The following is a 13,817-nucleotide window of genomic DNA, read 5'->3' as shown; positions in this document are numbered from 1 at the left end:
GATTTGCAATTGGTTAAAGAAATGAAGTTTCGTCTAAAGGTTTAGAATGTTTTAAGTTAAGATAAGGAAGTCTATTAATCAGAGACAAGCCACCAGACATATGCCAGACACTCAAATGATCTGTTAAGTAAATTGATGACCTGCAGGATTGGTTTAACTTTTGTCTTACAGAGCCTTAGGCCTGTTAATTATTTTGTATCTTATTATTGCAAAGAATAACTCCAAAATGAATAAGAGATAACTAGGCATCAATCTAAAGTATGTTCGCAAAATCACTGGTCAGAATTGATGCTTTTGAAGAAAATGTTCCATAGCCAAACACACTGGAATAGCAGGAATGATACTAAGTCTTCTAACTTTAGCTGGATTTTGCCAATCCAATCCTTTACTGTGAGGTATGTTTGGGAAATGCTATATGCCAGAGACCCTTTTAGATGATTTATAATGCATATTAAAGACTCCAAGAAGCCCTACACTAAAGGAGCTTATTTATTTTAGTTTAAAGCAAACATATTTGACCTTAGAACCTTTTTCTACTTAATACCGTAGAATGCTTGGGGAAATGCTTTTGCAAAAATTGAGACATCACATAGGATAAATTATAACACCATGGGGCAGTTTATAGACTCTCCCAAATCTCATGCTGTTACATGAAACAAACAGATACAAAGGTGCCTCTTGCCTTATTAATCACCAAAGCTGTGCCTAAAAAAGGAGAATTTAAAAATATAAACATGAGACAGAAAGCAGAAATTTCAAAATCTATGCAAAAATAATTACACCTAACAAAAACAAATTTTAATTACTAACTGAAAATCCTAATTGCTCTCCACTTGGATTTACAATGCATCAATCAAGATAAACTCTGCAGTGTGTTTACAGTTCCCAGTACACAACACCACCAGTCACTTACAAATGATTATGTCCTCCTTTAGTAGATATTTGTCATTCTTTTTAGCCATCCAAATCTGAACCCCTTCTCTAAGTTTGGGGAATGCTCTAGCTAAGAACCCATAGAAGGCAAAGACCTTTCCTACTAATAAAGCTAAAAAGTCTGGCTATCACGTTCCCAGCCTCTCTTGTAGCAGGGGCACTGACCTAATTGTTATCAAAACCACAAGGGGGTTGCGCCTAGTTCCAGATGCTCTTTGCACAAAAGTCCAATTATTGAGACCACGAGGATTGCCAAGCAAGAAAGAACTTTTTTAATATGAAAGATGTCTCATTTGTAGAAATGGAGAAGCTGCCTCAAATCTGTCTCCCCAACTTATGGAGATGAGGGGCAGGTTAACGGGGATGGTGAATCTTTGTGTCAGGAAGTCTATGCAGGAACTTTAGAATCTCAGTTCCTTTGTCATGAAGAAAATCTACCATTTCTGGGAAACAATTCAAAAGATCAATTAGTTAAGGGAGAGGGTTATTTAAAAAACATATAGGGGTTATTGAAATTTGTTCATAGAGCTGGTTACACTATGACTTTCACTTTGACTTAGAAGCTGGTGACAAACAGATGTGAGGACTGCTTGAGATCTGTCCTGGAAATGTGGTAGCAGCAGCAGTAGCAGCCACATTAAATATTTTGCCAAAGTTCTAGGGGTGATCAAGTGACCCAGGCCTGGCCAACCAGCACACCCCATCAAGCTGACAATAAGAACTGGCTGAAGGACAGATAGGCACATGTCCCAAGTCAGTCCATTGAGAGTCAATCTGAAGGTTTGGGTTAGGATTTAGAAGAAGAAGAAATGATCTTTCCAATAGGGTTACCATTCTGCTATGATGCAAAACTGTATGTATTAGCGGCCATCCTGATACCACATGGCAGAGTTGACCAAAATAGGGGCCCAGGCTTAGCAAACACCAACAACTGAGCCTATGAAGCCAGCACTATTGCTAACCTTTTCAGTTATATGAATAGCAATTTCTCTCATTCAGCTAGTTTGGTTTTAGCTTTAGCTGTAACTAAGAGGGAACTTGGGATAACCTAGGGAAGTGAAGTGAAGAAAGAACCAAAACATGGGTTGATAAAATGCAAAGTTTGAGGATAGGAACAGATTAACAAGAGCCAAATCAAAAGTCAAGGCCAGTGGGAAGGAAAAAAATAAAACAGAACAATGAGCAATGAGGTCAGAATCTGGAAGAATCAGCTGCAGCATAAAATGTGGTGTGCAGAGCCGATTGGCTTAGGATAATTTAGAACAAATCCATTAATAATGAGCCCAAAGCTATTATTTACCATTTATGTGATACCTAAAGCAAAATGTAAGATGGGTAGGGAAATCAAAAAGACGTCCTATGTAGACACCACTTGATCATTAATTCTGAATATAGAGAAGATTCCAAGGAGCAAGAGCCATTCAGAGGAAACTGACAATTCTAAGAATATATACATGATCAGAGGAGATGACTTTATGATGTTAGGTAAATTTATAATTTTTCTTTGATGTAAAGTTTCATACACAGTTGGCCCTTGAACAACATGGGTTTGAATTGTGAGGGTCCACTTACACATGGATTTTTTCCAAACAAATGTGGATGGAAAATAAAGTATTGGTGGGGATGCAAAACTCATGTATATGGAAGGCCAACTTTTCACATCCACAGGTTCTGCAGGGCCAACTGAGGGACTTGAACATGTGTGGATTTTGATATATATGGAAGTCCTGAAACTAATCCCCTGCATATACCTAAGGGGAATTCTGGAAGGTATTTTTGCCATTAACCAAAGGGAAGAAGGAAATTTGACCTTCCTAAGAAAGCGATACCTGTCTTAATATTATTCTCTCCATAATGTAGTTATTGGACAATGCCAAAATAATTTGGCTTTTTTGTAAAAATATTATATCGTCATTATTTCTGAATCTTTCCTCTCCACAAGGCACCTTGCACCTGCTACAAAACAAATTAAAATTAAAAAGGGTCTCTTAAGGAGCCTGCAATCCTAGTGAAAGCAGAAAGATTCACGAATATTCAACTAAAATACAAAAATAAAGAAGCAATACGCAGAGATAAAAGCAAGGCACTATGAGAGGGTGCAGGGAACAGAATAATTATTAACATCTGCAAAGGAGTCAGGTTTGTCAAAGTGTGACTTGCCTAAATTTTCAACTTTTTAGCCAGTTGTATTGATAAAGTACTGATACATAGACCATTTAGATTATTTATATTCAGGAATGTGTAATTTGGCTTTAATTTTTTAATTAAAAATATACTTAGAAGTATTCAGAATGTCAATACAATTATGGAATAGTAATCATTTATCACAACAATTATTGCATATAAGAGGCACAGAGACAACAAAAGATGAAAATACTATCATCTTCAACTAATTTGTGGTATACACCAACAAGAACCTACTTTAAATTTCTCTGCCAATTTACAGCCTCTCTGCTGTACCAGGCAAGGTTAGTGGCTATTGCAAATACCTCCAGGGCAGGACTTTCCAAAGACACATTCAATAGTGTGTTAACTATATCAAAAAAAAGCCATTGTACAGTTTAAAAACAAACCTTACACAGCCTTATATTTTGATTTTTTTCTTTAAAAGAAGTCAGTTATGTACAGAAGGGTTAAATGCATTATAGACAAGGGAAAGAACTATATTAGAACCAACTTATTCCTCCTCCTCATCATCATCATTTTCATCATCTTCATCATCTTCTTCATCTTCCTCCTTTTCCTCATCCTCTCCATCCCTCATCTTCCTCCTCTTCCTTCTTCTTCTTGCTTTTGTCAGCCTTGATAGATTTCTTTTTTGCTGAATCAGTCCTTCCTTTAGCTCAGTATGCAGCAATATTCTTTTCATATTTTTCTTTTAGCTTCTCAGCCTTCTTTTCATAAGGCTGCTTGTCATCTGCAGCAGTGTTACTCTACTTCTCTCCCAGTTTCTTGGCAACAACACCAATGGATAGCCCAGGATGTTCTTTGGTTTTTGGGTAACACTCAAAACAGAATAAGAAAAAGGTTGAAGGAGGTCTCCTAGGTGCATTGAGATCCTTGAACATTTTGTGTTTCCTCTTTAGGAGGGATATAGGTTTTCAGTTCTCTTTCCTAATGTGCCTTGTCTACCTTTGTCATGTCTTCAAATTTTCCTTTCTCTTTAACAGAGGCACAGAGGTCTTCCACCTCTCTGAACACTTCTTGGAAACTCTGAGAAGGTAACTAAGCACCTAAAGCATAGGTGCCTCTTCTGGCAAGTTTGCACAAATAATGCGAATGATGACATTTTGCCTCTCAGCTTCTTAGATTGCCTTTGCCCACACTTAGTTATTTTTCCTCAGCAAGGCACAGAGTCGCCCAGTGTCTCTCCAACTCTCACTTGCCCTGGTGTTGTCTCTGTGGAGCTCAATGTACTGCATTTTTAAAATTTTTAAAAAGTTTGTTTATCATGAGAGACAAGTAAACAAACCAAACTGAGGGACATTCTACACAACAATGACTTCTACTCTTTAAATATGTCAATATTATGTAAGACAAAGAAAGGCTGAGGTACTAGTGCAGACTAATGGAGACTAAAGAGACATGACAATTGAATACAGTCTTGGATTGGATCCTAAGTCATATACACACACAAAGTGCATTAAATGTCACCTTAGCCCTGGCACACATTAAGGTCAGCCCCAACTCACTGGCCAGGCTTGTTATAGATGATAGAATTACTTCCTCCTTGCAGGCCTTGGTGGAGTTTGTGCAATAGTTAATAGATCATGTTGTGCCCAGATTATTGCCTCAGGTAAAGTGGAACAGTCAATACTGAAAGTTAAGGAGAGAGCTGCCTGGCTTTCTAAGGCAGACACAGATAGTTTAGGTATTTGTTCTGCTGGTTGGGTCCAGTCCCCTGGGGAGGGATGGCTGAGGTCACGTTTGCAGATTGGCCTCATCATGCTGCTTGGAGTCCTGTGGACATTAACCTTAATTAAATGCCACAATAAACATATTGAATGGATTTGGTTCCAGCCCCTGTCAGTCAGATTAATCAGAATGACCAACAGAGGAGCATACTCAGGAAAATTCAGTCAAAAATGTGTAGAAAGCAGTAGATATTGTTGAGATACACATGTCCATGGGTCCTTCTGTTTCTGCATATCTTGGGACAGCTTTTATTCTGGATAGACTTTCCCAAGATATTTGTACAACAAACATGTTGGAAGATAAAGATGGTGTTTCCCTCCAAGGCAAAGGAAAAATCTATTTACTATCCAGGATGATAAAGCTAATGTTTCTCTGAGGCAAAGGTTGATCAGATTCACTATCATCCTCCTCATGAGATTGGGCGTTTCCTCAGCTCACCTCAACTGTGACACAAACCTGTACGCACAGCATCCACTGGGACCCACTTGCACATCACCTTGATGGGATCAGGACATAAAAGAACCGATACAAACATGAAGCTCATGCTGCTTGCTGTGCCATGAGTAATAAAGTCCTTTTTTCTGACCCAGGAGTTTCATGTCTTACTGTGTGGCAAGATAGCTTGTTATCTTGAAAGTAAAGTAAAATCTCAGACCCTTCACACTTTTTAACAAAGACCCAGAGTAATGTAGAAAGATGCCATGCTTATGAGTTGAATGATATCAGTTCTTCCCAAATTGGTTTACAGATTCACTGCAATCCCACTCAATAGCTCAGCAAGATTTTTCATGGAAATTGACCAACTAATTCTGAAATAAATATATAAATATATATATATATATATATATATATATATATATATATATATATATATAAATGTAAAGGACTTAGAATGGCCAAAAAATCTTGGTAAAGAGCAAAGTTAGAGGACTTATACATCATTTGATCTTAAAACTTACTATAAAGTATAGTTATCAAGATACTGTAGTAGTTGTATAAAATGAGATAAATAGATCAATGTAACACAAATAGAAAGTCCAGTAATTACCCCAATCTTTCAATGGGAAAAGAAAAGCCTTTTCAACAAATAATACTGGATCTACTGGTATTCATATTAAAAAAATTATTGACCCATACTTCACACTATACATGAAGACCTAAAACTACAAAGCTCTTATCAGAAAATATAGATGAATATATTTGAGACCTTGGGACAGGCAAAGACTTCTTAGAAAGAATGTAAAGGCACTAATCATAAAAGAAAAACGTTGCTAAACTGGAACTTTATCCAAATCTAAAATGTCTGCTTATCAAAGGATAACGTCAAGGAAATGAAAATGCAAGCTACATACTGGGCAGAGGTATTTGCAATATACATGTCTAAAATGGACTTGTATCCAGAACTAATACAAAGCAAGAATAAAAAGACAAACATACAATTTCTCAAAAAATGCAAAAGGCTTCACTAGATGCTTCACAAAAGAGGATTTACAAGTGGTCAATAAACATATGAAAATATGTTCAGCATTTTTAGTCATCAGGGAAGTAAAACCATAATTAGGTACCACTTCACACTCACTAGAATTACCAAAATTGAAGACTTAAAAAATACCAAAATGTTGGTGAGAACACAGAGCACCTGGATACCAATGGAAGCTTAAAATGGTACAACCACTAAGAAAAAATATTTGGCAGAATCTCATCACATTAAACCTACATTTACATTATTATTTAGCAATTCTATTCAGATATTAACCCTCCCTCCAAAGGAAAACATGTGTCAACAAAAAGATTTGTGCAAAAGGAAGGGGTCATTGCAACTTTATTACCAATAACACAAAATTAAAAACAACATAAATGTCTATCAACAGAAAAATGGCTAAACAAATTGTGGTATATTCATACAATGGAATATCACTTGTTAATAAAAAGGAACAAACCAATAATACAAACAAAAATGCTAGTAAGTTTCCAAAAAAACCTCTTGAATGAAAGAAACCAGACACAAGGGAATATGGCCCCATTTACACAAAGTTTAATACAGGCAAAATTAATGTATAAAGCTGGAAATCAGAGTAGTGGTTGCCTGACGGGAGCACAGAAATAGACTGGAAAGGTGCTCAAGGGAACTTGTTAGGTTGATGAAAATGTTCTATACCTTGATTGGAATGTTTATTACATGAGTATATACATTTGCCAAAACTCATAAAATTTCACACTTAAATCTAGAGAATTTATTATATGTATTTATCAATTCAAAAGGGAAAAAAAAGACTACAAAATAGATTTAATTTCAATTTCATTGACCCCCAGACTATTCAAGGTCTGGCATACAAGTTGGATAGGTTGAACTTGGGATTATTTGCTCTATTTCCACAGGTGTTAAAAGAGATATCCTCTCAGACCTACCAGGTCAACAATGCCAGGAAGCAATTAATCAAGGTATGATAATTCCTATTTGTGGTCAGAAGAAGAAAACAAAGAACACTCTGATATAAAAGCAGGTGGGACCCACCCAACAGACCTAGCCCAACACAATGCTGGTGTTCCTGGTTCTGGGGGCTGCGGCCCTGGCATCTGCTCATCATTCCGGGGAGCACTTTGAAGGGTAAGCAATTCCTTAAAGAGCAAGTCTTCCTTGTTAGCCCCCAGATGTAGACACATTACCCAGTTTAAATTTTATATTTTTCTGCTATCTCACCATTCAGCGAGAAAGTGTTCCGTGTTAATGTTGAAAATGAAAATCACATCAACTTAATCCATGAGTTGGCCAGCACCACCCAGGTAAGTAGCAATTCTATACTTTAGATTTACATTACACCTGCTTTAAAAATCTTAAATTGCACTGTGATTGCATCAAAGGAAGAATGACATGAAATGTTAACTATAGCACATTTGGTAGCAAGAAATAAAAACTTGGAAAGCATTTAGTGCCATGATATCTTCTTTTTCTGCCTAAATGAGGTTGCTTTCAGACCTATAGTATTATAAATCCATGGTAACTTTTAAAAGAGCTGACAGTGTGACAACTGGATGAGTTGGAACTGTCATGAAGGTCATAGAACATCTAATGTGCAGTTACTTTCTTTCTAAGGCAAAAGAGAAAAATGATCAACTTGGATATTACTGAAAAACTGGGCTTTTGTCCAACTTCAAATTCATTTCCACATCCCATGTATCATCTGTTCTCTTTGATTTTCTTTCATTCCAAATCAAACAGCTTGGGTTTTCGTGACCTTGATTTGGGTCCCCTTAATGATATGACATGAGGGGAGAAAAGAAGGTAAAAAGCCATGAGTGATTTCCATATTTTTCTTTTGCTTTCAAAAAGCCTGAAATCTCTAGGCTACCTAAAAAAAATTCACTGTATATGAGGTGAGAACTGACATTTTAAATTATATATGTAGTGTGGCAGGAAGCTGTTGCTGACCACAAACAGTAAGTAGTACCACTTGGGCCTATGCTGTTTCTTCATAAATACATAAACTAAAATGAATAAATATATACAAACTATTCATCTTATATATATATGTATATGTGTGTGTGTGTGTGTGTGTGTGTGTGTGGTCATTTTTTTATCTTTTAAAGTGTAGAGTAAGAAAGAAAAAGGTGGAAAGTGTCATAATCACAGGCTCAGAAGTTTAGAATTGAAAGGGAATGTAAAGTCATCAATTCCAGCCTTCCACACAAATCTGGAATTTCCTCTCAAGAAACAGCATTCGTGGTTGCTATCCCCAGTAAAACTTGTCTGAGTACTTCCAGAGACAGTAGGTATACTACTTACTCTTCAGCAGAGCCCACTTGCCTTACAAACCATTCCCATCATTTTCTTCCTTATACAGAGCTGCAAGCTGCCTTCTAACTTTGATCCATTGGACTTAGCTGAGCCACATATCGTGTTACCTCTAAGATGTATCTTTTCCAGACCTTCTATCATTTCTCTTAGCACTGGTTTATAGACTCTTGATCATCTGGTCACTCCTGGGTTCAGCTGAGTTCTTCTGTCTATATTTCTTTTTTCTTAATGTAGCTACCAGAATTGACAATGGGCCTCCAGGTGTGCTTTGATTAATACATACTGCAGGACCATTGCCTGCCTTCATTTGTAAAGCAGACATTTATTAATGGTGCCTAAGCTCCTTTTTAGCATCTTGGGTAGTCATAGAACACTCTTAGCTTATATTAAATCTGTGTTCAATCAAAACCATTAGGTTATTGTTTTCTCACATGAATCACCTTCAAACGAGGTATCCTTCCTTCTGTGCTTGCCTAATTACTTTTCTTTACCTAAATGTGGGATTTTAGATTTACACTATTAAAATTTATCTGTTTTTAGCATGTTAAGATCTTTTTAAAAACGAACTCAGTCACCCAGGGAAATAATTCTTCCCTCAAACTTTGCATCACCAGCAAGTTTGATAAGCACGCCTCCTCGACTTTTATTTTTGTCACTGATAAAGAAAAATATTAAGGAGGTTAGAGGTCAGCACAGAATTAGAGGCCTCCTTCATGCTTCACTCATTCAGTATATATTTATGATACAGCTCCAGTGTGCCACATAGAGTGTTAAGCACTGAAGTGATTCATTAACCTAGTCCCTCCTCGGGTAAGTTCACTCAGCCAAGTTAGTGGGGTGCTCCACAGAGCTAACACTGTGCTGATTTCTGCATTATAAAGAAAGATATCAATGTGGAGAGTCCATCTTTACTATGATTAAGATTCAGCATTCTACCAAGTTAGTGGTCGCTTCCAATACTAAGATGAAGTTAATTGGGCCTGACTTATCCTTGCTTTAAACTGTGTTGCCTCCCAGAGATCACAGCTTCCTTTTCCGAGCATTCACAATCCATCTGCTTCCAGTTTACTCTGCAGCTTTGCCAGAATCCATGCCAGGCCCCAGGAGCTCCTGCTTCTGGGCTTCACCTGCTTTCCCATTTGTGAAATCTAAGACTTCCCCCCTCTGCTCTGCAGCGAGCCCTTCAAGCTCTGATTCTTCCAAGATTGCTGAGAGAGTTCTGCAATCACATCTGCAGTATTTATTTAGTTATCTGAAATTCAGCATTTTATGGTAGTCAAGAGAAAAGAACCTGGACTCAGACTACCTAGATTCAGTTTCTGGCCCTACTACTCACCGGCTGAAACTTGGACACCTCTCTGGGTCTCAACTTCCTCATGCGTAAGATGAGGATGATAATGTTATTTTACCTTATAGAATTGTTGTGAGATTTAAAAGAATTAATACAGGCAAAGCACTTAGAAAGAGCTTAAATAGTAAGAACTATATTAGCGTTTGCTATTATTACTATCATCAGGTCTGGGATGTTGAATTCGATTTACATGGCTGATATAATCACTGATCTCTTCATCTACTTTTGGCCTCAATATCCTCTTTCCAAAGAAGGTATTTCTACTTAAATCATAACATATGAAAAATCCTTTACTTATTCTGGTGGTGATTTCGTCTCTCATTAGAAACAGAAAAAACAAAGGATAGATAGTGTAGCACCTTCCTGAAAAAGACAGAAGCCAAACAAAAGTTTAAAAGGGCTACTTTCTCTCTTCTGGCTGTAAACATCATGCTTTAGCTCTAAGCAGTAGGACAAATATTTATTCTTTGTTCTTTTTTTATTTTCAACATGATTGAAAAAGAGATTTTAGTTCGTCCTAGCAATCTTGTGGGTGCAGCATATTCTGAGCTGTAGCCTTCCTGATAAGATCATTACAAGGGCATCCAGTCTTTGTATTCATCCTTGGCCATGTGTCCTTCCTCCCAGCTTTTGAACATGTCGTTTTAAAAGCTAAATGTATTGAAGAGATCTGTGACCACAAGTACTCCAGTAGCCTCTTCTTTTTCATCTGTAATTGTAGAGTAAGGATTTCATTTTGTCTCTTTGCAATCAGGGTTGTTCCTGTTCTTTTATTGGAGACATTCACCATAAAACCTGTTCTTATTTCTCTGGACTATCTTGAACACTGTGTTTCTCAAGTTTAAGGTGCATTTTTCTCTATGCCTAGAGTAACATGCTACTGTCTTCTAATGTTCTCATCATTCCTACTATACCAGTAAGTTCGTTCCTGCATCTAGAATTGGGCTTAAGTAGAACTCACTACCTTTTCCAACGGTAAAGGAAAATTTCATCAAGATAAATGAAGAATCTACCATATGCACTCCTTATAGTCAAATGCAATGCAAAGAAACAAATATGTGCAAATTTGTGAAGAACCGAAGATCCTCAGCACTAATATTTATTTGTTTATATGCCAATTTTATTCCCCAAAGTATTTGAGGTTGATATGCTATTTTATCTTGTTTTTGTGCTAGTTTTCTTGTATATTTTAGGAAGGACTCTTTACTTATTAGCCAGCTGGCTGATTAAGTTTATATTTATTCACACAATGTTATCTAAAGATATCTCTTTATCTAACTTAAAGATCTCTTTATTACCCAATGAATGTTCGGTATTAGTCTTTGCCACTCAACCTCCTACATTTACAATTTTATAATTTCTGTTTTGTAACTTAACATATACTTTAATTCCTTACCTCTATATCATATATTTCACTTCATTTTTATATTTCAGACATAAATCTCATTCACAAGGTCTTGGCCATTCTTGAAGTCCATATTTATCTCCTTGTATTATTACCTTGAGTTTATTATTTGTATCCATACTTGGCGTATTGGTACTCTACTGGAGACTGACTCCAGTATAGTAAATCTGCATCACACTTGCAGCACTCCACAGTGTTGGATGTTGACAGGTTTGCTGACCAATTTTATCCATGTCACACTGACATTTCCAAGCATCTTCAGGTTAGGTCTGCAAGTTTCTGTCAAACATATTTACGAGATTTTTCCATCCCCTTTAAAAGAATCCATTATTCTCACAGCAGAATCATAAAGGTAACACTATGTGTGTCTGTGTGTGTGTGTGTGTGTGTGTCTTCCAATATTTGGCAGAGCTAGGACTAATGGGAAAGAACTTAGAAGGTTAGAGATGACAATTTTCAGTTTAATATTAGAAATAAAACCATTTGTAAATGATTAGGCTGTTCTCAAGTGGCGCAAGATATACTCAAGGTTGTATTAGAAACGTCACCAAGGATATCATGCAGGCATTTGTTGCTTTGAGTGGAAAGCTAGCATCTCAATATAGGTTCTCCCAAAGCAGACCCTGAGACAAAGATTCAAGGGAAAGGGTTTTATTTATGAAGTGCAATGGGCACTGGTAAAGAAGTGGGGAGTGATGTAGAGAAGGAAAGGCAGCCAACAAAAAGGGAATATTAATCCAGCCACCATAGAGGACGACTGGAGCTTAACCCACAGGGGAACTCTAGGAAAGGGTCCAAACCACAGGCTTCAGAATTATCCCGCCTGAGAGGTGAGATAGTTGAAGTGTTTAAACATCTACTTTTTAGGGTCATTGGTTGAACCAGAAAAGTTATTTCCTTGGTACCTCCTGTGTCCCCGGAACCAATAGTTTGCTATTCCCAGTTCTAGGGAAAAGAGTCCCCAGGTACAGAGATGCAGATCATGGCAGTAGGGAGTCTCCTGAGCACACTAAAGGGTCCCAGCAATTACATGTGGGTGGAGCACTGTCAGGTCGGCTGCAGATGCTTGGATGACTTCAAGTGCTTTACCAAATCTAAATCTCAGTGTCTGTAATAAAGACAAACCTCCCTCTTCTACCCCTCCATGGAATGACAGGTGTTTATTAGGAACACAAATCCAGAGCTGACTTTGAAAAATATGCTTTTTCTTATAATATACTTGTCTTCAGTGCCCTACTTCTCACAACGTTTGCTAACTAGAATTTATTATCACCAGCCCCTTGCTTTCTCTGGCCTTATCATGTCATGTTTTTATACTTGCTCACTACCATTAAACCTCTCATCTTTACCGTCATCCTTGACTCACTAGTTCACCTTCTATAGCCAATCTTTATCCTGCCATCAATACTCTCTCCTTTCAACCCCTTTGTGACAGCCATGCTGAGTTTTTTTCTTCTGGAATCCATTTTGATGGAATCTCAGTGTCCCTTCCTTCCATTGCCCTGGAATTCCCTGTGGCCCTGACTCATGACTCAGCATCCACTAGACTGCTACAGTGGTTTGAAGATTACAAAGACAGGATATGGCTTAATGGGTTTCCCACAAGTATATCTGAAACTGAGTAATCTTAAAATCTTACCTCATCAGTTTCTGCTGCACAACCTTTAAGCCTTTCCAAACTCCTTTCCAAGTTTCCAAACAGTAGCCCTAAATGTCACCACCAGTCACATTTCCAGCTGAAGACCACAGCACAAACATTCAAACAGGGGTTGGGTAAGAGACAGGGACAAAGAAAGAACCTACTATTCAGCACAAGGAACAGGAAAACAGACACAAGAGTCAGTATATCCTGGTTAATATTTTCCCATTAAAAAAGGATAATTAAAACCACAAATTCACAAATAAAAACATTAGAATTATCAGATATGGCATCTTGCTATTCTGTGCTTAATTTTTTCTAAAGTCTCCCCCATGAAGATAGAGGCCCTGTTTGATTTGCCTACCAGTGTATCCCTGATCTCAGCCACAGAGCCCAGCACATGGTAGGTCCTCAATCATAGCTGATGACTGACTGTATAAATGAAAATGTCAGTGTGTTACTGGATCTCCAAGAGTATTTTGTATACCCACTGTGGAAAGATACTATTTCTCTTCCTGATATATCCACTACAGGTCAGGAATGCTCCTGGTTCCCCACATTACTGTGATTTGCACAGAATTGACTTCCGAGATAAACTCATAAAATGAATCCATTAAAAAGTAAAAGGGAAAGCTTAATTTTTTTCCACTAAATTCTATAGCTCTAGTTAATTCATCATCATTCGGTACGTTTATCCATTGCCACAAACTTTGCTATCATAAGCAAGTGCTCTAGAAAAATCAATAAATAGAAAAGAGCAGTTATAGGATACTGCAAT

At 37.3% G+C, this 13,817-nt stretch overlaps 1 protein-coding gene across 1 annotated transcript in view; it reads left to right on the top strand.

Moving 5' to 3' along the window:
• Positions 1-7,356: 7,356 nt before the first annotated feature.
• Positions 7,357-13,817, top strand: part of CPB1 (carboxypeptidase B1) — a 33,618-nt gene continuing 27,157 nt past the window's right edge. Inside the window, exons 1-2 of the mRNA XM_012782824.2 lie at positions 7,357-7,456; positions 7,557-7,632. Coding sequence (XP_012638278.2) covers positions 7,386-7,456; positions 7,557-7,632 — 147 coding nt within the window. The 5' untranslated portion in view covers positions 7,357-7,385. The remainder of the gene's footprint in view (positions 7,457-7,556; positions 7,633-13,817) is intronic.

The sequence above is a fragment of the Microcebus murinus genome, chromosome 1, assembly GCF_040939455.1.
Source record: "Microcebus murinus isolate Inina chromosome 1, M.murinus_Inina_mat1.0, whole genome shotgun sequence".
Lineage (NCBI taxonomy): Eukaryota > Metazoa > Chordata > Mammalia > Primates > Cheirogaleidae > Microcebus > Microcebus murinus.
This window is presented reverse-complemented; position numbering and strand designations above follow the sequence as displayed.